Genomic DNA, 25219 nt, shown 5'->3' with positions numbered 1-25219 from the left:
CTGTACCCCAAAACCCAAACCTAACCCTGAACCCATAAAATACCCCTATACCCCAAAACCCAAACCTAGCCCTGAACCCTAAAAACACCCCTGTGCCCCAAAACCCATACCTATCCCTAAACCCTAAAACTACCCCATAACCCAAAACTATATCTGAACCCTTAAAAAACCAAAATACCCCAAAACATGTACCTCAGTACCCCAAAATATATACCCCTGTACCCATACTTACCTTATCCAAACAGGAAAAAAACATGCTTTTACTATTCATTCATTTACAACGAATTTCGTTGTAAATGTATGCGTGGTAAAAGCATATAAAATGTAATGCCATGCGTTATAATGGCATTGCGGAGTCATGGTACTTTCGTAATGAAAGTATGCAGAGTGAGGTTATGCGGAAAGAAAGTTGCGGAATAATGGGTGTTTACCCTCCCCCGGTAAGTACATTGGTGGCACGGCGGCTCACATCTCCAGCAACATACTCGTATTTTTTCACCACCCATTTGAAAAATGCACAGGTCTCTCTCATTGATGGCCAGCACCGACATACACTTTTAGATACACCTCCCGCCACAAGTTCTAGAATTGCGAACTTTAGAGCTGGGGAGCTATGTTCGAATCTCGGCATCAGCTCAACATCCTGTGATTCCAGGCAAATCGCTTTGTCTCCCTGTGCCTACCACAAATGAATGTGTTCTTCTGTAATGAAAATTGTGCTCATGCCATGTTGTCGAGTTTGCGCTATATAATATTGCAAGGAAAAATAAAGTAGGGAAACTCAAGTTCACACACTACTGAACGCGCACTCATAAGTGCATCAGCCGTGCACTGTGAATCGGAGCGTTTCACAGGCCTGTCACAGATAAGAAATGCTATCAAAACGAAATCCTACATAACAATATACTACTGGCCGGCAGCAATTCATACCCGCACAACATCGGGACTGGCTGCTAGTAAAAGTATATAAACATTTTGCTTTTGTTTTCTGTTTCTAAGTTTGAGAGTCCGCACTATTGTGGTACGTGAATGAAACACTGCATCCTAGTCAGTAAACTGTTGCATGAGCAAGTGAGTGAGAGGGACTGTACTGCAGGGGTTGTCTGCAGGGCCTGGTCTTCGTTCAGACCTTGCACCCAACCCACCACAGACTGGCAATCATTAATACGCATCGGTCTGGCCTTGTGCAGTGGGTGATGCATGACTAGGCCTTCAACTTCACCCTAATGTACTGCTACTCATGGCCTTCTTCAAAGAACAGTGGTTGTAGGCTCCCAGAGGTCCTGGTCTGAGGCACTGCCCTTGCTCCAGCTTCTGCAAGTGTAAGGCCATGTGAAGTGGGTGTAGGGCGGGGGACCTGGCCTCAGTCCAAGCCCTGCACCCCCATCCTCCATGGGTGTCCATCTACTACTAAGCACAGTCTTTTGCTGTGCGCAACATAGTTGGGTTGCATGGCCTGTGCTCAACTCCTAAAGAATTCAACTACAGTGGACATCGGTCTACGTAAACTGGTGCAAAATACTATTTGCACAGACAGAAGGGTGTATTTCCAGTGCAAAATACCTCTTGCACTATAAAAGAAATACTCTTATGACACTTACCACGGCTTTGCTTCACTTTCCATGACTTCCCGGCTGCAAACCCCATATAAATCTTGCACTTTGTGTGTAGAAGTTACATTAGCCTTGTTAACTCACTTGAGGTAAACCCTTACACAATCACATCCTCCTAGCATTTAGATACCATAAATAAATGCCCCTGAAAGTTGCACATGTCAAGTCCTTCTTGATATTCTTTATGAAGCATCGAGTTGCATGTTTAATACACCTGCTGCTTTATTTTGCACTTCTACGGTGATCAACACTACCGTTTTAACTTTGAAATTCATCACTTTGCTTCCATTTAATTACCTTCTCTTTTATTATCCCATGATGTATCCTAGACAATAAAGTAAGAAAATGAGCCACTTGCACAAAATAAAGTACTTTTCAAGCTACCCTATCTCTAACATTTAGTAGAAAGTCTAGAAAGTATTACTGTGAAAAGAGGGTAAGCACATGTTAACACATGAGCCGTCATGCAGCCTGTGATTTCATCTAGTCATTTTAATAGAGGCTACGCTTATATGGCTAACCAGGGTCAGGTTGAAATAATGCAATGAGAGATAAGCTTTGTTTAATTGTTTGTTGCAAACAAAGGCATTGGTTGAACATGACTTTTTAAAATCATTAACCAATAGTAAAAGGTTCCTTTTTTGTGCAGGAGTTTCCAAGGTTACCAGATCAAACCATGTTCCCAATTTATATCAAGGATACAAGTTCTCCACCTGTAGCCTATTCTTCAGGAGACACACTTTAAAATCATTGGTTGTCCTTACTGTCACATTAAGAGCTTAAACCAATTACTGCACAGACCATGTTTTGCAGTGGATGGTTTCCACTTGCAAAGTTGAGGTGAAAATGTTTCTGCAAGCCACAGGCCCAGTCTGTTGGTCATTTGTCACTGTACCTGTACCAGGGTTAAAGATACACTGTACCGTCTACAATTTGTTCTGCTCACAGACAGCAGCCATTCATAATGTAATTGCCTTAAATTAAATACGTTTTTCTATTCAAATGACTGTTTCTTGGTGAGGACTTTTGATACGGGAGCTCCTTCTCAGAGGTATTCCAACTTCATGGTTCATATGTGGATAGTTTGCCGCTCGTTTGTTTACTGGGATTGTGAGTATGCAACAAATTGCAGTGTTGACAAGGATGTTGTCTAAAGTGGGCATTACTTGGATTGCCATCCATGGAATGAAATGACATCAGCTTCTGGTGGAAAGCATATGACATGTGTGCAACCTGATGTAATGACTGTGCATTGTGAATGGAACGATTTTGACACGGGTACGGTTTCATCAAGCTGGAAGCTCCTATTTTAAAGAAACCCTCTTTGGACCCGGAAAAGCCGGAAAATTACCGGCCTATTTCCCTGCTCCCCTGGCCGACCAAAGTCGTGGAGGCCCACGTGAACAAGGTTCTTTCCGATCACCTTACTCGTGCCAACATCCTAGACTCCACCCAGAACGGGTTCCGTGCTGGGCACAGCACGGAAACCGCCCTTCTCACCATGGCTGAACATCTTCGCACAGTGATGGATGCAGGACAGACGGCAGCGCTAGTATTATTAGATCTAAGCGCCGCCTTTGATACTGTCTCCCATCCCATCCTGTTGCACCGCCTGGAGGAGATTGGAGTGGGGGGGTCCGCCCTCCAGTGGTTCCAGTCCTTCCTCGATGGTCGTCTCTTCAGCATTGCGATACCGCCGTTCCAGTCCAGTTTCCATCCTCTGAAACAGGGAGTGCCGCAGGGATCCTCGCTGAGCCCCACGTTGTTCAATCTTTACGTGAGACCGCTAGCTGAGGTTGTCAGGCAGTGGGGTATGACAATGGTGTCATATGCCGATGACACCCAGCTAGCGGTTACGATCAGCGGGGATGCAGACCAGGATGCTCCCAGGTTTCAGAGTGGACTCAGAGCGGTGGCAAGCTGGATGAAGGCCAACTGCCTCCAGCTCAACGCGAAGAAGACCGAGATCATGATCGTCGGTAGAAGGGCGGATCTCTGGGGGGACAGGTGGTGGCCTTCGGAGCTTGGGCCGGCCCCCCTTCCTGTGACGGAATTAAAAAACTTGGGAGTGTGGATGGATCCCACTCTCAGTTTTGTGGGGCACACGAAGAAAACGGCTGCATGGTGTTTTGGAATTCTCCGGGCTCTGCGACCAGTCCTGAAGTTTTTTGACTCTCATACACGGCAGTTGGTAATACAGGCGACTGTTATATCGCGCCTGGATTATGCCAGCTCTCTTCTGGTCGGCGCTAACTTGGCCGAAGTCACTCGCCTCCAACGAGTGCAGAACGCTGCCGCCAGAGCTATCGTTGGTCTTCCCAGATCTTGCCCTGTTTCCAGTACTTTGAAAGCGCTGCACTGGCTGCCGGTCAGAGCAAGAATCCAGTTCAAAGTACTGTGCCTGGCCTTTAAGATCCTAAAAGGCACGGCCCTCAAACTCTTACGGGCCTTCTGTCCTGGTACATCCCCACTCGACATCTGAGATCCTTGGGCCAAGCTCTTGCCATCACTCCGCGATACAAGCTGTGCCGTATCGGTGGTCGTTCCTTCCGGGTCAAAGCAGCCGAACTCTGGAACTCGCTCCCGGTGGGGATTCGGTTGCTTGAAGACCTTCTTTCCTTCCGCAAGGCGATAAAAACTTTCCTGTTTCAATCTTGATTTCTCCTTTTAGCTGTTGTGTTTCCTGTGGTTGTTGCGTGTTACCTTGACATGCGCCGGGACGCCCCTTGGCTGGGGCAGCTGTGCGCTGTACAAATTCACGTAACATAACATAACATTTCACAGTTACCAGTAGGGCTTTATCATCTGAAATGAAATAAACCTTTGAAAAGTTATTGCACCTCTTCTCCTATACATCATTTGTTGATTCCAAATTCTTTCAAAGGCAGAAGTGGAAATGGTCTAACTAGTTTCGTCCACAAATTGGCAATTCCCAGAAACTTGTCAAAGTGATTTCTACATAAATCCTCATACACAATAAAAACCAGTTTGACATGCATGGAAGTATCTGACATTCTTCCTCCGTAGCCTCAAGGAATATGTCCAATTCTGCGTGCAAGGGTGCCCAAAAAAAATGATGAAGGCAAAGGATCTTCTCCGAGCTACCTCATTTTTGCAAACATTATTTATTTTTCTAATGAAATATTTTTACCAGTGTTCTTGGTTCCTCAGTTCCAAGACACAGTCCCATTTTACGGCAGGCTTTTCCCCCCCCCCACACACTTGAAGGTTCCACTGCAGAATCTCTGATCGTCCCGATTATAGGAAAAAAATGAATGGGCCATTAATTTCATAAGTAGTACTTCGCACAGAGCCTGTACTGCAGCCTGGCATTACCATAACACTCTATAGGCTTCAGTTCCCTCTTTGTCCCTAAGGGCCTTCGCCCCATGTTGGTAATGGCCGCCTGTGTCTATGCCTCTGGTATCCTCCATCACCCACTGCGCATGTCCTTTGAGCATGCGTAATACGGGTGGGTCACCGGGCCTAGCCTCCAACCACTGGGGGTGGGGCACAGGATCTGGCTGTTGCCCATGTCTTGCCCCTCATCCTCTGCAGGCAGCCAGCCCCTGCTTTCACAGTCTTGGCCATGTGTAACATGTGTACACCAAATCAAGCAAAGCACTTGTCACTACCAATACTAAAGTTTTACCTTCATGCCACACTTTGTCTAATTCCGTTTAGATGTTTTTTTCTGTGTCCAACACAAAGATACCTATGTGAAATGGTATGTTTGGAACGGGCCCTTAAAAAAAAAAAAAATAAATACAGGCACACTTTTTAACTGGCCCCACTTAACAGATCTGCACACAACTAGCACGAAACAACCCAAAGTGGATGTACTTTTTAGCAAATGTTGTGCCTATTTCATTGAACAGCACCAAAGTATTAGAAAAAAAACCTTTTTCTATAGAAACACACCAAAGTTGCCCATAGTGTGAGAACCCTCATGCCAGCATAGTCTCATAATGCAGGGTCAGCCACAGGTACCAGCACTTTACCTCAACCATCTCCAAAGGCTCGACGCGTTTCAAAATGTATTCCTTTTTCAAGAGCCAATCAGAATTAGGACGCCACCAGCATGGTTTTGGAACACCTGCTTTTTATTCAAAAATAGAGTCCCGCCCTTTCTTGCAGGATTTCTCTTGCCTTGAACACCGCAAGGCATCCTGGTTAATGCCGTCCAAAAGCTGTAAGTATAACCCAAGTGGGTGCTGTTGGGGGCCACACTGAATGATAAAACCCAAGTGGGTCCATGTTGAAGAGGGCACAGCACCCGCGGCTTTACGTATCCTCCTGTAATAGAATGCTGATGTCCCAATGCGAGCCGGGGTTTTCCGACTTCGCAGGTCTGCAAACTGCAGCAATACCGCGACTTGGACCAAGCCGCATTACATCCATTACACATTACATCATTCAGTGTGACCGCCAACAGCACCGACTTGGGTTATACTTGCGGCTTTTGCCTGAGCTATGGGGACGTTGATCTCTCTTAGCGACCACGCTGGCTGAGAGGATCAAGTTTTTCACAGGATGTCCAATAGACTTTTATGGATCTCCCCTTTAATGGCACACATCTCTTTGGAGCTAAGGCTGTTTACGCCCTGGAAAGAATTAAAGAGAGTAAAGCAACCACAAGATCCTCAGGCCTACAAACATAGCTGAGAGACTATCAACAGTTTCAAATGTTTAGCGGCTTCTTAAAAGGTTTCTCCTTTTGAGGCAGACCACAGCACACCTCACAGTAATCAAAACAGACCAACCCTCTGTGCAAACGCTACAGAGTACATGAGAAGGGATAAGGACATGCCCTGCATGATTCCTCCTCATTTTCCCCTCCAGCCACCGCAAGGAAGCACCCTAGTTATATCATGTTGGAACTCAGGGTGCCAATTGGAAGACGGGTATCCTCCTTTTCACAGACCGGAGTGCCCTTCACATCAGAACAATGTGTATTACAGATTATGGAAAGAGAGTATAGCATATCTTTCAGCAGGCCTGCAACCCTTCTCCCCTCCCATGCCACCATGTCACCTGCAGATCCAGGAGACAAAAGTTCTACCACAAAAAGGAGCAGTGGAGATAGTGCAGGAGCAGGAACAGGGGAGAGCAGTGCTAATTCCGGTACTTTCTGGTTCGAAAGAAGGAAGGTGATCTGTGCCTGATACAAGACCTCCGGATTTCCTCAAAAAGAAGTTCAAAATGCTATCTCTGGCTTAAGTACTGTTTGCACTGGAAAGCACAGACTGGATGATGTTGGTCAACCTTCAGGCTGCATATTTCCACATTCTGATCCTACAGTTGCACTGGAAGTACCTTCCCTTTATGGCAGCGTTCGCCCAGTACAAGATCGCAATCCTTTCATTTTTTTCTTGACTTCGGCACCATGAGCCTTCACAAAGGTGATGGCGGTAGTCAAAACTCATCTGAGAAGATCAGGAATAATTGCAGTACCTTACTTGGAGGACTGCATCCTCAAAAACAACCCTCCAGGGATGGTTTGCACCAGATGCCGGTCAGAGTGACACTGCTGTTCGACCTAGGCTTATCCATCAACAAGTCCAAAGTCTCACCTGATACCCTCCCCATGTTCATAGGGGCAATATTGGACTCCACATTAAGGCAAGACTTTGCCCTTCCACAGAGAGTTCAATACATTCAGACTATGATTCCGATCTTTCAGAGTGGAGAGTGCTTGTTTTAGTCCTGATGGTCTTAAGCCCACTAGTTCTTCTGGCTTCATGCATTCTGTTAGTCACTCGTGCACACTGGTAATTATCAGCCTTTCTCGGTCGCCCTTATCAAGACATTCCTTCTCACCCGTAGTAATGAGGTTTTAAAAGGATTTTATGATTAAATATCCAATTTCCCCCTTGGCCTTCATAACGCCCAATGTGACCTAAATCTTTTTCTCAAATTTTTTTTATATGCTCCCCATTTGAGCCCTTGCCTAGTTGCCCATTGAGAGTACTTACTTTCAAAACAGGTTATTCTTATTTCTGTAAATTCTGCAAGACAGGTGAGTGAGACATACTTTCAATGCCAAGCCTCCCTTCACTTCTTTCTTTCCTGACAAGCTGGTAATCTCAAAGAGATACGTTAGTGATAGATTCCTTACCTTAGAATATCCCCAGGCGTCAGACTGGATCCGGACATTTTTGCGTAGCAGTACCCTTGCTCGTCGGTTGGCGTCGTCTGCGATTCCGCGTCCGTTGTGGGTGCCGTGATGACGTCGTCGGAGTACTTAGACGCCGCCTCCGCATGCTGACGTCAGTTCTTCTTTTTTCCGCGCCAGCAAACGCAGACCTGGAAAAAGCAGTACTTTAGTCACTTTTTGACTAGACTTTTTTGATCCCTTTTGATAATTTTTCTTGAGTCTTGCCACTCCGGACGGTGCCGATAGGGAGGCCTGGTTTCAAGCCCTGTGAGGATTGCGACCCACTGATGTCGGTCACCGACCCTCACCGTCGGTGTCTCCACTGTCTCGGCGTCGACCACGACGACAAGGCCGGGCCGTGACTCCGAAAGCTATGCGGGAGCGGTCCCGCAAGCGACTCGAACTCCGACAGTCAGCCCCGCGCCGCGAGAGGTCCCGGTCCCACAGGAGGTCGAGGGACAGGCCGCGGGGTCGGAGCCATCACAGCTCCGAGAGTCAGCATCGCTCCTCCGGGTCGAAGTCGTCGTCAGGTAACCACAAGAAGTCGAAGAGACGTCATCGATCTTCTGACTCCCCCCGACGCTCGCGCGGCGTGGCCGGGGGTTCGGGTGACACCGCCCACGCTCGGGCGTTACGGCCTGCTCCACACCCTGCGGTCCCTGGGCAGGACGCGACGCCGTGGGAGATCGAGCGTTTCCTCATGGCCATGAGGTCCCTCTCTTCCCCGATGGGTTCCGCGGTGCCTTCAGGCCCAGCGGACCCGTCTGGGGCCCCTAGCGGGTCGGAGGCTTCGGCCCGGCGCTGTCGGGTGCTTTGGCCCCGACACCGCCGGCGCCTTCGGGCCCGGCGCTGCAGGGCTCCACTGGATCCGCTTCGGGATCTGGGTAGTCACTGGTTGACCTAACGACCTCACCGGTGCGGTCCCTCAGGTGTCACCTCCGGCGCCGTCCTCGGGCGGCGCCATCCCCGATGCCTCCCTCGCTCCGGTTCGGGCGTCGGAACGGGGCCGCTGGGCGGCGCTTTCAACACCGCTTGGGAAGTTTAGCTTCTATGAACCGGTCTCATCGTTTGGCAAACCTGATTATCAGGGGATGGGTGAAGAGGAGTATTGGGAGGGGTGTGAGGACCCTCTGACCCGAGAGTGTCAGTCACAAGAGGACTGGACAGGTGGACTTGGGGATGCCAGTGGTCTGGACACATCACCAGACACTGGCTTTGTCTCGCCTCTTACCGTGGCTACGGAGGAGGGGGCAACCTACAGTGTGGTGTTGATGAGGGTGGCCAAGGCCCTGGGCCATGAGCTCCCGGTCGCGGCCGTGGGGATTAACCTCCTCACTGAGGTCCTTAAACCGCAGTCAAGCTCGGCCGAGCCTCTGCTGCAGTTTAATGAGGCCTTGACTGACGTTCTTTTGGGCACTTGGTCCAGGCTCGCTACAGGTTCGCCCGTAGATAGGAACGTGGCCAGATGCCACCGGGCGACTCATGTTTCCTGTCCACCCACCCCACCCCCGAAAGTCTGGTCATCGCCGGACAGGGAATCCAAGAGGTATGAGCAGTACGGCAAGAAGGTATTCTCATCCCTTAGTCTGGGACTGCGGTCTTCCAACACCGCATGCCTCTTGGGCCGCTACACCCACTCTCTGTGGGACACGATCGCGGAATTGCTGCCAGAGTGCCCGTTGGAGGTACGGGCCAAACTCGGCCAAGCCCTTGTGGAAGGCCGGGATGCAGCAAAATATTCTATCTGGTGTGGGCTGGATACCACCGACTCACTAGGTAGAGTGATGGCAACGATGGTGGTGATTCGTCGCCAAGCCTGGTTGAGATTCGACACCTTTTCGGCCGATGTCCAGAACACACTGATGGACATGCTGTTTGATGGCCGTCTCCTTTTTGGCGACAAGGCAGACCATGCGCTTGAGCGCTTTAAGGACTCCAGGGCTACGGCCAAGTCCTTGGACCTCTCGGCCCGCGCCAGCAAACGGGGGCCTTTCACTCCTTTCATGGCCAAGGTAGGGGCGCCCCCACACGTGCTGCCAGCCACGCACCGCAGACTAACATCTAGCACGGTGGCGGCCAAGGAAATCGCCGTGGAGGCGGTCGGGGACAACGGCGAGGCCTGTCCACACCTTCCCCCGCAGCATCCGCCTCAAAACCCTCCTAGTGCTTTTCGACCCATGTGACGCCAGTGGGGGGCAGGGTTCGCCATCATCACTCCCACTGGTGCACTGTCACATCGGACAGGTGGGTGCTGCAAATCGTCCGAAGGGGCTACACCCTCCCCTTAGAGGCGACCCCTCAAGCCATGCCACCGCAACACCAACGCGTATCGGGGGATCATTTGCGGTTTCTGCAGGAGGAAGTTTCGGCCCTCTTGGCCAAGGGTCCATTGAGCGCGTTCCTGGGCCAGAAGTAGGATGTGGTTGCTACTCCCACTACTGTCTGGTACCCAAGAAGGGCAAAGGGGGCCTACGCCCTATCTTGGACCTACGGAACGTCAACGGCTTCCTCCGGAAGGAGAAGTTCAAAATGCTGACTCTGGCTCAGGACTTAGCTGTCCTGGACCCGGGAGACTGGATGGTAGCGTTGGACTTGCAGGACGCTTATTTCCACATCCCCGTCCTGCCGACCCACCGGCGCTACCTGCGGTTCACTGTAGGCAACGAGCACTTTCAGTTTACCGTGCTCCCTTTCGGCCTTACCAGCGCCCCACGGGTGTTAACGAAAGTGATGGTGGTGGTCGCAGCTCATCTGCGCAGGTTAGGGGTTTCAGTCTTCCCCTACCTCGACGACTGGTTGTTGAAGGCAGGCTCGCCCCAGACAGTAGTCAGCCATCTCCAGACGACGGCAGACCTCTTGCACCAGCTGGGGTTCTCCATCAATGTGCCGAAGTCACACCTGTGTCCCTCTCAGAAACTCCTTTTCATCGGAGTGGTTCTCGACTCGGCGCAGTTTCGGGTTTACCCACCCGGACAGCGGGTTCGGGATATACAGGCTCGGATTCCAATCTTTCAGCCTTAATCCCGAGTTGCGGTCAGGTTGACGCTGCGGCTTCTGGGGCTGATGGCTTCCTGCATCCTTCTGGTGCATCACTCCCGTTGGCGGATGCGGGCTCTGCAGTGGGACCTGAAGTTTCAGTGGGCCCAGCATCAGGGCAACCTGTCCGACCATGTCCTGATCTCGGAGGGCACTGCGAGACAGCTGCAGTGGTGGCTCACGGACCGCGATTGGGTCAGCGGCAGATCCCTCTCCCTTATTATTATGAATATTATTATTATTAAATTTTATAAAGCGCGTATTCACCCGTAAGTATCCCAGCGCTAAGATCCATACAACTGCGGGTCAGTGGGGGCAAAGGGGAGAGGTCAGAAATTAAGGAAAGAGATGAGTTTTCAGCCACTTCCTGAATCGGAGATAGTCTCCAACCGGAGCACATAGTTGTGACGGACGCGTCCCTCCAGGGCTGGTGAGGCCACATAGGAGAGGCGGAGATCAGAGGCCTCTGGTCTCCGGCGGAGTCCCGGCTCCATATCAACCTTTTGGAGCTGCGGGCGATTCATCTAGCACTGAAGGCATTCCTCCCCTCTGTCCGGGAGAGTGTAGTGCAGGTGTTCACGGACAACACCACCGCCATGTGGTACTGCAGCAAACAGGGCTGGGTGGGGTCGTGGACCCTCTGCCAGGAGGCTCTGCGCCTTTGGCAGTGGCTGGAACATCAGGGTGTGACCCTCGTGGTTCAACACCTCGCAGGTTCTCTGAACGCCAGGGCGGACGTATTCAGCCGCCGGTGCGTGATGGATCACTAATGGCGTCTGAACTCGGACGTGGCGCAAGGTCTCTTTCTGCAGTGGGGAGAGCCTTGGTTAGATCTATTTGCCACCGAAGAGAACGCGCAATGTCATTGCGCGTTGGAATTTCCAAGGCGGCACTCGCTCGGAGACGCTTTTTTGCACGAGTGGAGTTGCGGTCTTTTGTAAGCCTTTCTGCCTATACAACTTCTGCCCAGAGTGCTGAAGAAGATCAAGCGCGACTGGGCACAAGTCATCCTTGTGGCTCCGGACTGGGCACGAAGATACTGGTATCCCGAGCTACTCAGTATGTCAGTCGATCCCCCGGTTCGTCTGCCTCTTCAGGAGGACCTTCTGTCGCAGCAGCACGGGACGGTCCTCCACCCGAACCTGTCCAGTCTCCACCTCCATGCTTGGAGATTGAGCGGCAACAGTTGAGGCCATTTGACTTGCCTCCGGAAGTCTGTAACATCATTCTGGCAGCCTTGCGTCCCTCCACAAAGTCTGTATACGCCTGCAGGTGGAACAGATTTGTGGCATGGTGCACAGCAAAGGCTGTGGATCCTCTCTCTGCCCCTCTTTCTGAGGTTCTTCTCTTCCTTCTTTCTCTTGCCCCAGCAGGGCTCTGCTCGGGGCACTATCAAGGGCTACCTTTCTGCCCTTTCAGCCTTTTTAAGGCTGCCTGATCAACCTTCTTTGTTCAAGTCCCCTGTTGTTAATCGATTCATGAAGGGCATCAAACACACGTTTCCACCGGTTCCCTTTGTGATGCCTCAGTGGGACTTGAACCTGGTTCTTACTTTTCTGATGTGCGCTCCCTTTGAGCCTCTTCACAATGGTCCTATCCGCCTTCTTACCTTGAAAACGGCTTTCCTGGTTGCCATCACCTCTGCCAGGAGAGTGAGTGAGCTCCAGGCTCTATCCTCTAAACCTCCTTTCCTTTCTGTCCATCCGGACAAGGTTGTGTTGCGGACAAAGCCCTCTTTCCTGCCCAAGGTAGTCACTGCCTTCCACATCGGGCAGTCTATCACCTTGCCCACCTTCTTTCCGCCTCCGCATCCCTCAAAGAAGGAAAAGCGGCTCCACCGTCTGGACCCAAAAGGTGCTCTTTCATTCTATTTGGATCGCACACGCCAGTTCCGGGTGGATGACCAACTCTTTGTTGGTTATGTAGGCGCTAAGAAGGGACGGGCGGTGCACAAACGGACCATCTCTCGGTGGATCGTGTTGTGCATCCAAGCGTGCTACTCCTTGGCTAAAAAGGAACCTCCTGCTGGGCCCGAGGGCCCATTCCACTCGGGCCACGGCGACTACTACTGCCCTGGGCCGGGGAGTCCCCTTGCAGGACAATTGTCAGGCAGCTACGTGGGCCTCGTTGCACTCGTTCGCAAGACACTACTGCCTGGACAGCCAAGTCCGGAGGGATGGCTTCTTTGGTCGTTCCGTCTTCCAGGACTTTCTGGTGTTATTATTGGTTCGCAGACCCACCCCCGGGTTTGGTATTGCTGGGGTATCTATTCTAAGGTAAGGAATCTATCACTAACGTGTCTCTTTCAGATGCACAAGTTACTACTTGTGTAACGATATATCTGTAAGAGACATTAGTTATTAATAGATTCCTTACCGACCCACCCATCCTCCCCGTTCTGCGAACCGATATCTAGGGTTAAGGTCATCCCCTTTCAGGGCCCTAGTTTCAATGGCACCAGTGTTGGTTTTTAGCATAGCTCTGCGTTTCTGGCGCGGAAAAGCTGTGTCTAAGAACTGACGTCAGCACGCAGAGGTGGCGTCTAAGTACTCCGACGACGTCATCACGGCGCCCACGACACCGACAAAGGACACGGAGCCGCAGACTACGCCTACCGACACGCAAGGGTACTGCTACGCAAAAATTTCCGGATCCAGTCTGACGCCTGGGGATATTCTAAGGTAAGGAATCTATCACTAATGTCTCTTACAGATATATCGTTACACAAGTAATAACTTGTGCTTCAGAACCAGGATTGCTTCCCGATCTAAGTGGTTATGCCTTTTCAGTGAGGCCAGTCTATCACTCTCCTACCTGCTTTCCTCCACCACATCACACTAGGACGAGGAGAGCACCCACAGACTAGACCCCAAGAGATCAATCAGTTCAGACTGGATGACCAACTGTTTATTGGATATGTTGGCAACATGAATGGCAATACAGTCCACAAGAGGACATTATCATGGTTGATCATATACATCCAAATGTGTTATATCCTGGCCCACAGGGAACCACCGGAAGGCATCAGGGCTCATTCCACCCGAGCAAAGTCTGATACTTCTGCTCTGGCAAGAGGGGTACCAGTAGCAGAAATTCGCAAGATGGCAACTTCTCTTTCCACACTTTTGCAAAACATTACTGTTTGGCCTTGATAGTGTGAAGGGAAGGTCCATTAGTATGCTTAGTCCTCCATGATTTCTTGGTATAACCAGCTATGCACACACATCCCCGTCGAGTACTGCTGGGGAATCTATTTAAAATGAGGAAACTGCAAGTAAGAAATATCCATCAGAAAAAACAAGTTGCTTACTTTTGGAAACCATCTTTCTGGTGGATACTATATCTACCTGCAGATTGCTCATGGTCCTGCCGTTCTCCCTCTTGTACGGCTGGTTACCAAGTACGTTTTCCAATAAGGCCCCAATTCTATAAACTGTGCTGCACCTGACTCATTTGATGCTAGTTTCGTCTGTCCGCCTCGAAGTCCCATTAAGAACGGTTTGAAACTGACATCTGCACCTTAACAAAGGCACTTTATGGCTCCTGTAACATCATAAGGATGCTGTATCCAGCGCCGAAGTGGAGCCTGCACCCCCTATTAGTGCGGAGAGCTATTGAAAAGTTTCCAGATTAAGTCTGTGGCCCAGAATATTTAATAGGTGTGGAGTCTGCAGGGAGATAGGGTATCCACCGGAAACATTGTTACCAAAGGTAAGTAACTTTTTCTTCTGTTACATTCATTGGCTTAGTTCACATGTGTATTGATTAACCCTCTGCTCACTAGACTGTTTTAAATACCCTTTTTTCTCAAGCCATCTTCCTTGCTTACTTCCTCCTTTCAAATACGCCCTGCTCCCAATAGCTCAATTTAGCCATTTGATCAGTATGATAGATTAATGTCTGAAATAGCAAAGTGCAAGAATTGAAACCTCTTCTTTCCATTTCTATTTTTTTGTGGAGTACTTCAAAAGTGTGCTCCAGTACACAATCTGTATATTATTTAAGAACTTTGATGGGACTTGCTCACCCACACAGCCACTCAACCAGACTCCCCCCTGCCATTTTACTGATATTTTTCAAACTGCTTAGCTGTAGACGAGCGGCCTATGTCTTTCTAGCAATCTATTAAACTACCTTGAAGTGGATGTCAGCTCACCAAAAGGCAAAGAATTGCTAATTTGACAACTCTGCTGTTAAATTCTAATGTCCTCACATGCTTGACGTCTTGCATACCAAATCCCACCAGCCTTTTTTTCCCTGCTGTGAGGCTAAGGGCGAGCATGGAGAGAATAGAATTGAAATTAAACCGGGCTAATAGAAGCATATACCTGCTGGTGGCTTCTTGTCCCTTGAGAGCAGGAGAAGCCAGGACAATGCCAGGTGTAACAAAGAGCATACCAGGGATAATACAAGGTCCACACCGAATTGATGGCGCTGATAGTACAGCGCCGAGACACCTCAGGGTATTTGTGCGCTAAATACATTGCATAAATAAATAAATAAATAAATAAATAAATGGTGCCTCAAAGGAACTTCATTCTTACCTAACCTTTTTCATTGATACTGAGAGGTATACAGCCCTCTGGATGCACTGCAGCCATTCCCGGTGGTCCATCCTTTCTTGAGGGGGAGCGAAAGGTTCATTGACTTAAAAAAACACATTTTGCTGAATAGGGCACTGCTATCTAAAGGTATTACAATGCTAGATGTAGTAGAGGTGATTGATGGAGGGGATGTCAACCTGTCTGGTGCGCTCACTCCTTAGAGCTCCATGATTCACAGATTTGTGATCGGTCTCATCAATCCTCAAGGACTCTGCTCTCCCTTGCTTTCGATGACCTCTGCCGTTTCCGACTGCTCTTGTCACTCATTTTGGAAAAGCATCTAATTTTCCAGCTCAATCTGTGCGGACTCACTCTGTGAAATGTTTCCCTACCCCTGCTTCCACTGCTTGCATCTGTGAAACTCCAGCTGCAGAGGGCAGCCCTGCATGTAGATGTGCAAACCAAGGAGAGATATGGATGAGATATTATTATGCAAGACTTTGCCTATCATGCATATATATCTGCAAATGTCGGTCCACTTCCTTGCTTCTTCCTTTCAGAGGGTTTTGCCCTACATGCTGATGTAATATAATGTACATGTATTTATATAGCGCAAATCACCGACCCGGTATCTAAGCGCTTGCTTAGGGAACCCGTCCTGGTATTCCCCTGTGAGATAACCCCAGCAGGGTATCCACAAGGTGAAAGCCAGGCATCCCACCGCTAGGGGTCGTTGTGGAGATTAAGCAAGCTATTGCCCAGAGTCGCAGAGTGTGAACCCGTGAATCGAGTAGGCACCGGAGCGAGAATTGTCGAGTCCGTGGACATTTTAGGACTCAAGACCCCGCCGAGCCGGGAATTGAACCCTGGTCCCGGGCTGACCTCTGCTTCCAGGTCTGCCTCCTCTAACCAGTGAGCCACACTTCTCCACGTGTGTGTGTGTGTCTGTGTGTGCGTATTTGGTGTTATTGTGCAGCTTCCTCATTCGATCTGTCTTTGAATTTGATGGAACACTCTTCTTTTTTCCTGACAGTACGTTAAGGTCACCTTCATCTCCAATTCATGAAGAGGACGAAGAGAAACTGGCGGATGACATAGATTTACAGCTGCCCACACCATGTGAAGCACAGCTCATAAGGAGAGAGAGCCGTGTAAGTTGTGATTAGTTCACATGATTTATTGAAGCCCCCCCAACCCACATATCTATTTATGTCAGTTCTTCTCAGAATAGAAGCTTTTTTCCACTGCTGTAAATTGGAACTAGCAGTGTAACTACCCAGCCAACGTTTTTGCCACCCTTTTGATTGTAAACAAGCAGCATACAGAGCCGAAAAAACTCACTTCTCTTTTTTTATTTTTATTACAGAGCATTCCAGCTGAAGATATCACAGAGTCCTGCTCGTTGAATGATGGTAGGATGTATGCCTTAGTCTGGTAAAAATATGGTGATGGGGAACAAAGATGGAGCAGAACAAGGTGGAGGGCGGAGACCAGGCCCAAGGGCAGGAACAGAAAAAAATAGATACAAAGACAGGGAAGATGATAAAGTTTGCAGCTGTTGATCTCATAAAGATGTTGTGTGACCTCACCTTTTTTGAAGTGTTGGAGTCTTTCTATTGCTAGGTATCTTTGGAAGGCAATTGCATCTTACTTTATGAAGAGTAATAACATGTTCTAGGGTTTACGACCATGCATTGCCCGTTTACTGTAGGCAGCCGACCACAATCAATGGAAGATATACCGCACGACAGCATCAGTGAGCGTCGAAGTCTTACCGAAACAGCAAGTGATCCTCCGTTGGATTTGTGCCTACCAGGTAAAGGAGACAAGCCTGTCCTTTTAATAGGACCAGTAACCCCTCTAATATCACCGTCCTTATGGTACATCATACAGTAGTATGACGATTGTCTGGTGACTGATTGGGGTGTAGCAACCAAGCAGTGATGCTGGAGTGAATTTAGAAGCAAGGAAATGCAAATGTAGGGCATATTCAAAATGTTTGCATAGGACATCTGGTGAAATATTTAGAAAAAACAAATAACAATTACTCTGTATACTGGGTCTAACCCCCTTAGAAATCATGTGTTCGACCTCAAGGGTGTGCCTTTTACTTATGTGTCTTGACACATGGTGTAGAGAAGTCCAAAATGCAGGACAGTGCTTTGTAAACTCTCTTGTAAGGCAATCTTGGATGCTCTGTTTCGCTGTAGATGAATCTATCGAAGCACTTGGCTACATATTTCTGTTGCAACTGCAGGTCATTAATAAGAACAGCAAATAACTACCCTATAACATCCTTGCAACAACATTTTAATGTTTATTGCATTTTGGACTTTGTGAGCTGCTATGCATATTGAAGTATTTTTGGAAACCAATATGGCTTTTTCTTCTCTTCACCATTGGGGTTAAAAAGGGAAATTTCACTGATTTTGCTTCAATGGCTGGATTTTGTTTCTACTATTAGATACTCTTAGAGAATTATTTGTGAAATCCTGAGAAGTTGGATATTTTCACCAGACATCAGAATAGCCCTTTGGGAACAAATCTCCAACTTTTATTCTTTGTCTGGTGTATTTGGGCCCAAAAGGTATTTCTGTAGTCCAGTTACCTACTCTCTGGGCCAACAATTATTAGTATAAGCAAATTTCTGTGAAACCAAAGTAATGATGGCATGCCTGCTTACCTTATCCACATTAAGTTTCTCACCTACTCAGAAAGTTCTAACGTCAGTGCTAGTTTACAGCATTTAGGGACTGCTTAAACTCTGCTATCTGGGTCAGTGGCACTGGTCCTCAAACTGTGTTTAACCTCTTTGAGTGCGGTGGTTTCCTTCACATTTACAGACATTTGCTATCTGAATAACAAGCCTAACCACATACGGTTTTAAATAGTGCTGATTAACAATACAGTGATATTTCAGGGCTTTTTACAAACCACTTGATGTTAAATAATTGAATGTATAAAATGGATGCATTGTTTGATTATTTATTGTAAAATATTTTCATTGTCAATAATTACAAGAACTAAGTTGTAATGTGAATATGGTAAGAAATGTAATGTGAGGCAAACGTCAGGTTGGTTAGAATAATGAAAACTAAACTGGTTACTAAGCTTATTAAAATTGTTACATGTACATCCCAGTCCTTCTGTAGGATGTCCCTTTGCATGGTACCAGAGCAAGTGCATCAATCGTTTTAAGAACTTTGAAGCGAGGCCCAGGTGCTAGGGTGGGTGGCCCACTATCGGGCTCTGTCCCCTTCTCCCCTTTCAGCTAATGTTAGTTTAGTCCTATATTGTTTGCTTTTGAAGTTGTTGAGGATAGATCACTCAGTAGCCAGATGTGGATTTAAAGTGGGTTTATTCAGGAACGTCCACACCCACGATCAAAACCGTCCGGCTGCCAGGAATCCAACGCTAGGAGTAGCGTTACTAAGGAAATCCTGACAGTCCGCGGCAACGCTTGTGAATGCAGGTAATGCATTAGAACAACAAGACTGTGAGTCGCGTGACACCAAGCAACCCACAGGAACACATGAAAAATATTTACATTGAAAGCATTACAGTAAATGATACCACCATTACACCTTTCTTTAGTCTGCTGAGTGTGCCCACTGTCAGAATAGACTAAAAGACATGCTTTTGGACATCTAAGTGCTCTCTCCGAAAATATGGTCTCTCCCACCGAGTCTTTACAGCCACATGGACCCGAGGATGAAGCATGCCACAGTACTAGCATGTCGGTGAGGGTCCACAAACACAAAAGGAATACTTTTTGTTCCTACTAGTGTGGTCCAGAGTAGGGATATAACAGGTTCTCCAGCATTGGGAGTTTCATAAATGTACATGCTTGAATTATTCCCTGTACTGGGAACTCTTGGTTAAAACGTTAATATATCAGTGAAGGCTCTACACTCAAGAACACCGACATTTTTCATAGACTTTAATAACCTATTTACCTCATTATGTATGAACCAAGCTGCAGCCAATCAGAGGCCAGAACTTGAAGGCTGCCCGTGCCAGAAGCTTCCAACTGCCAGATTTTTCACCACTTGTCACAGTGAGGAGCTTCAAGAGAATCTGTCTACCAGAATACCTTTCGTCAATCTTTACTTAGTTAAAGTAACATCAGAAGGAGGTGGGAGAGCTGGCACAATAGAAGTCACTCTCCAAAGCTTGTAAAGACTGTAGAAAGAAGAAAATCTTTCTGGGTGGCAATAATTCAAAGTATTTACTGCCTTCATCCCAGACATAATCCAAAGAAAAGTGAGAGATGTCTTATTTTTTTCTTCAAAGACTCCAAAGCAGTAGTCTGCAAACTGTTTAATGCTGTGTCCCCCTCCCACCCACCCCCAATGACGAAAAAAAAGAAATCATCGGCCCCCCTCAAACCTTTTCCCAATTATTTGATTAAATTGGCAATGTTTAAATAGGTCTAAACTTACATTGCAGTTAATTTCTATTACCATTTAAAACACTAAATCGAATGCATGCTTGCCAGGCTTACAGTTCTGGTCATTCAGGCATTACTGACTGTAAAAGAATTCACACTGTGATTATCAAAAATTGAGGGGGGGAATTTTGAGTCCCATCCCTTTGAACATCTTCCCCCACCCAGAATATAAATGAGAATAGTGGTGGCCATTTACAGAGCAGCATATTGGCATTAATTTTTTTCAACTGAAAATAAATCAGTTATTAGCATAATACTTCTTTGGCTAGATACTGACGCCCCCTGGGATCATTGGAGGGTCCCCTAAGGGGTCCCGCACCCCAGTTTGAAGACCCCTGCTCTAAAGGATCATGCAAGAAGAATTCTTGAAGAGAAATTTGAAAAAGCTTCACCTACAGGTCATGCATGGGCGTCCGCAGGGGGGGGCAAGGGGTTGCGCTTGCCCCCCCCCCTGGAATGCCGGTCTATCCGGTGCTGGCCCAGTGACAATGTGATATTATCGCTTAGGCAGCGCACATTGCTGTAGCAGACCCCATGTGTTCCGAGCAGGTAGGCCATCAACATTCCTTTTATCCCTAATTTTCACACCTACAGCAGGCTGTGCTGTTCCCCTGCGAGAAGCCCCAGGAGTTTAAACGGTCTCTCACTTGGGACCTCTCACACTTCTTTGAACTCTAGAGGCTGCAGCAGCCCCTCCCCGACCTCGAGCAGACTGTGGACAGGCCCATTGTCATTCTATCTGCTGCTGATCATCGCATAAAGAAGGACAATGGGCCGTCTGCCTTTTACGGGCCTAGAAGGCGAGTGCTTGGAGGCAGAAGATTATACCACGCACGTCTGAGCAAAAAAAATCTACTATTAGATCTGTTAGCTTTTTTTTTTTTTAGCCTAAACTGTTTAGCTCGTGTTTATTTTTTATTTGTAAATATTAACCATTACTTCTGAACCGAGTTTCCCAGCCTCATGTTCTCACATATTGCATTGCAGTAGACTAGTTGTGCAAAACGGACGCCCATGAGGTCATGGTGGTCCCAAAGTCTATCAGCAAGACTTTCAGTCAGATTCCAAGACCCTCTGACCCTGCTTTTAACCACATGGCTGCTAGGCGTTTTCCCGTCCTGCGCTAAAAAAACATAAAGTCCATAAATCATGACGAGCTGGCCTTGTCATCCGCGCAGGGCAGGTAAGCGCCATGACGAGCCCAGCTCGTCATTAGCTTCGAAGGGGTTAAAGCTCAGACATCAAGTCAGCTGCTATCTGATACATCTCTAAAAATGTGGGTGCAACAAAAACAAAACACAGAAAAAAGTCAAAGAGTAAAGCTACTTTCACTAAGAAATTAAAGGTCATCCTTCAAGAAACAACACCCAGAAAGACATCCTTTGAGAAACAAAAGGTATGTTGCCTAGTAAGAACTCAGCCTAATTGGTGGTGATGGCAGTTCCTATTGTGGTAACAAAGGAGACGTTGAGGAAACCATTTTTCAATGATGGTGCTGGAATCCTCCATTACACCCTTTTTGACAGTATCGTCGACCAACATTAAAGTACCAACATCATCTATGATGGCTTCAACATCAATGACAGCAACTTCATGGTTAATGATACAGCCATCGATACAACCTATGTCACTGTTGACGCCGCCAAAAAAAACATTTTCGACATCAGTAAATATAAACCAAAAAAAGACTCAATTTACAGAGCAATTACTATCACATGCCTTAATGTTTCATGTTCCTCTATTACATCTCAGGAAGTTGACTCAGACCCAGAGGCAGATGATGATGACCATAATATGGATGAAATGGAAGTCTTTTTTAATGTTGATAGTGGACTTGACTATGATCACTATGAGACTGATAGACCATCTGGCTTTAAAATCAGATATGTAGAATCAGACAGGCGAACAAGAACCCTGTACACTGCATCACAAGGTATGTGAACTATGTTTACCCACAGTGCCAGGTTTTGGCCAGTACAGTAGTAGTTGGCATCCTCGGACATATGGTACGCATTCCATTATCTATGTTTAATTATTTAAAAGCAATGGTTAAAGACATCTATCACAGGCTCCCACCACATTCAATGCCAGGATCTAAAGAGTTGTCCACATCACAACCACCAACCCTACTTCCAGTTCATCCCTGGCCAGTGGAGCCACAACCTATTACTAGACCCAAGACACCTGAAAAGAATAAAGCAGAAAATGTACATTTGCCGGTAAAAATATCGCCTGAAGCTGAGCCATCAACGTCAGATGAGGAGCGCCCGGGACCATCCAGTGCCTTTTTAATGCACTACAGTATACGGGCAACACAGCCTTGCAACATTTGCATCTATTGAATGAGGATGGTGATGATGCATCTCATCAAGAGAATCCAACAACTCCGATAGGGCGCCCAGACTGGAATAATTTTGGAATTCCAGAGTATGCAAGTGCTGACCCAAAACCAGGAGACTAACCACCGGATGATATTGGTAGATTGAATAGTTATATCGATAAGGTGTCCTAACGCTTTAGCTTATCAATTTCGTCAGTTGGAAGCTCATGTTTCCTTTTCGACTTCTAAGAAAAGGCACAGAGAAGTTCAAGGTCAATACCTAAATTAGACCATTTATTTGAAGAAGACCTGGTAACCATTCAAAATCCATTGAGGGCTACTGTTAATCTAGTAAGAATGGAGAGAAAATGCAAAGCTACCGATATAGTAAACCTTGTTTCCTTAATCAGGTTAAAACTGATTCAGTAGTGGCTGCGGTAGTCCAATGAAGGTCGCGTAATCCTTCCACTCCTTGCTCTGCACCTATGGACAATGAAGTACGTAAATGGGACTCTGCGGGTAAAAAATTATACCTAATGGCTACTCTACTGATGCGTTAAAATTTCCAACGCCACTCTCATTGTGGCTTGTTTTGATCGTCAACTTTAGAATGATGTGTATCTGTTAATAGGCAAGCTGCCTGAAGAGGACAAAGCCAAAACGAAAGCAATAATAATGGATGGGGAAGCTTCTGCTTCTCTATTTGATGCAGCTATTAATGCACCCACCTGTGCTTATCGTCAAATAGACAATGCTACCTTAATGAGACTATACAGATGGTTGGAGGGCCTTTAGTCCTGAAGTACAGTCCAGCATAATGGACATACCTTTTGACTGCACCCGCATCTTTGGGAATAAAGTAGATGAAATAAGCTCTTCAGTCAATAAAGGCTGATACCGAAACAAACTGCTAGATCTTTGGGTGTCTTGCAAACAAAACAATCTGGATATTATAGGAGACAACGAAGCAGATCTTATAGTTAAGGATTCTTTTGTTTTGCTCATATAGGCAATGTGTATCAGATTGGCGACAGCAAAAGAATAACAGAGGACAAAGAAGAAGAGGGAATCAGTCCTCTATATATGACTCAAAAAGAACACAAGCATGCCTTCCCAATGGATAAACGCTCCCTAATCCAGTTGCCAGTAGGGAGTAGAATAACACTATTCTTGGAAAACTAGCAACGTATAAAATCAGCCAGATGGGTACTGGACATAGTTTATCATGGTCATACCATGGATTTTGTAGAGCATTCCGCCACAGAAAGAAAAACAAAAACTCCCTCCGTTTCTGGTGGAGGTTGCAAAACAATTACAAAAGGGAGCAATAGACTAGGTGCTGCCTGGAGAAAGATCTCAGGGATTTTAATCAAGATTTTCTCTTGTCTTGAAAAGATCAAGAGATAAGCGACTAATCCTGGATCTAAGGAATCTCAACAAATAAATGAAAACTTAGAGTTTGCATGTGGTCACCATGCAATAGACTTTGAATTTATTAAAGGAAGTGAACTTCCTAGCATCTATAGATCTGGAAGACACTTATTTCAGCATACGTATAAATGTGAAATTCAGAAGGTTCCGTTGCTTCATGATCACAGGCTGCCATTTCCAATTCAGAGCCTTTCCTTTTGGTCTGAAATAGGAAGGTTGTAACTGGAGCCATGCATTCCATGAAGACTCTTAGTGCTTAAGACAAAACATGGTGGTATACCTGTACTCACACAACTGGCTCAAACAGGCAATTAACTTGTCTCAGGCAGTGAAGGCTGTCAATATCCTGAGGTTAACTCTCTCCAGTCTGAAACTAGCTATCAACCACAAAACGTCTCCGCTAACATCAAGCAAAAATTAAATCTTTTTCAAGTCAAAAATTTCAACACATTTAGGTATGGTGTATCCCTCTCAGAAAAGAGGAGAAAAGTTGATACAACAATCAATCCTATTGCAAGCAAAGAACACTGCAACAGTGAGGACACTTAAAGCAGTTCTCTGAATGTTGTCCTCCTGCATTTTTCGAATCCCTTATTGTCATTTAAAAATGAGATTAATCGGGATCTCACGAGTTAAAGATGTGTGGGGGAAAGATGGAATTCTTACATTTGACGCCCTGCAGAAAAGCTACCAGCTGCAAGAGAGCGAGCGATACCGGTATCTCCAGAGGAGGCATGCCCTATTGGCACATATCCCTCGAGACGCCACGCCCCAAGAGGCTTCCCCATTAGAGGATCGGGTATTAGATGGTCATCTTCCAACCAAAAACATTTCTCTGATCTATACAAATCTGATTAATCACACAGAGGATCCACTGGTAAAGATTAGAGAGCAATGGGGCGCTGATGGCCTAGTCCTAGATGATGAAGACTGGAGGGAGGCAGTATCTTCCCCAAAAACAGTGGCTGTCCAAATGAGACTTGGGTTGGTGCAATTGAAAATACTACACCGGTCCTACATCAAGGGACCTCTGCTCGTGCGGATGCGATTGGCGGAGGATGGGAAGTGTCGGAGAGGATGTGGAGAGACCGGAACATTCATGCATGTTTTATGGCACTGTACCAAAATACAGCAATACTGGGTCAAGATCCATGAAAAGTTCCGAGAGGTGCTGGGAGTGGAAGTGTTGTTGGAGACCCGACGTTGTCTCCTGAATGTTTGGGAACCTACTGATCTTACTGCACATGGGAAGCAATGGGTGACTCTGGCATGTATGATCGCAAAGCGAAACATTGCGCAGCTATGGGGCGCCAGTCAAGCGCCTCAGATGGAGAAATGGATGGAAGATTTAGACTGGTGCATGTTTAGGGAGAGGTCGGTGTACGTGGCCAGGGGTCGACCCGGGAAATGGGGGAAAATTTGGGGCGCTTGGAATAGTTACAGAGAGGAGATATGTATAGCCTCCGACTGTAAATGAGGATACTGTGGTGCGGGAGTCTCAATGATCCCTAAGGAAAATCCTAAATGTATATTCTGGTGTATTGAAATGTATGTATGTATGACTTTCGTAATGACGTTGGTTGTCACCTGATGCTTTTATTTTGGATTTGTCAATAAAAAGATTTATAAAAAAAAAGATGAGATTAATCGAGAAATTACCTCAAATTC

General features: G+C 47.0%; 1 protein-coding gene across 3 annotated transcripts in view; it reads left to right on the top strand.

The window, feature by feature from the left end:
* MGRN1 (mahogunin ring finger 1) overlaps positions 1-25219 on the top strand; it is a 395304-nt gene that overhangs the window by 287203 nt on the left and 82882 nt on the right. For 2 of the 3 annotated variants that reach the window (XM_086941276.1, XM_086941277.1), the window contains exons 14-16: positions 16384-16501; positions 16717-16762; positions 17062-17166. In XM_086941276.1, coding sequence (XP_086797402.1) covers positions 16384-16501; positions 16717-16762; positions 17062-17166 — 269 coding nt within the window. The remainder of the gene's footprint in view (positions 1-16383; positions 16502-16716; positions 16763-17061; positions 17167-25219) is intronic. The other variant, XM_086941278.1, reaches the window with a different exon arrangement.

Source organism: Lissotriton vulgaris, chromosome 10 (assembly GCF_964263255.1).
Source record: "Lissotriton vulgaris chromosome 10, aLisVul1.2, whole genome shotgun sequence".
Taxonomy (NCBI): Eukaryota; Metazoa; Chordata; class Amphibia; order Caudata; family Salamandridae; genus Lissotriton; species Lissotriton vulgaris.
This window is presented reverse-complemented; position numbering and strand designations above follow the sequence as displayed.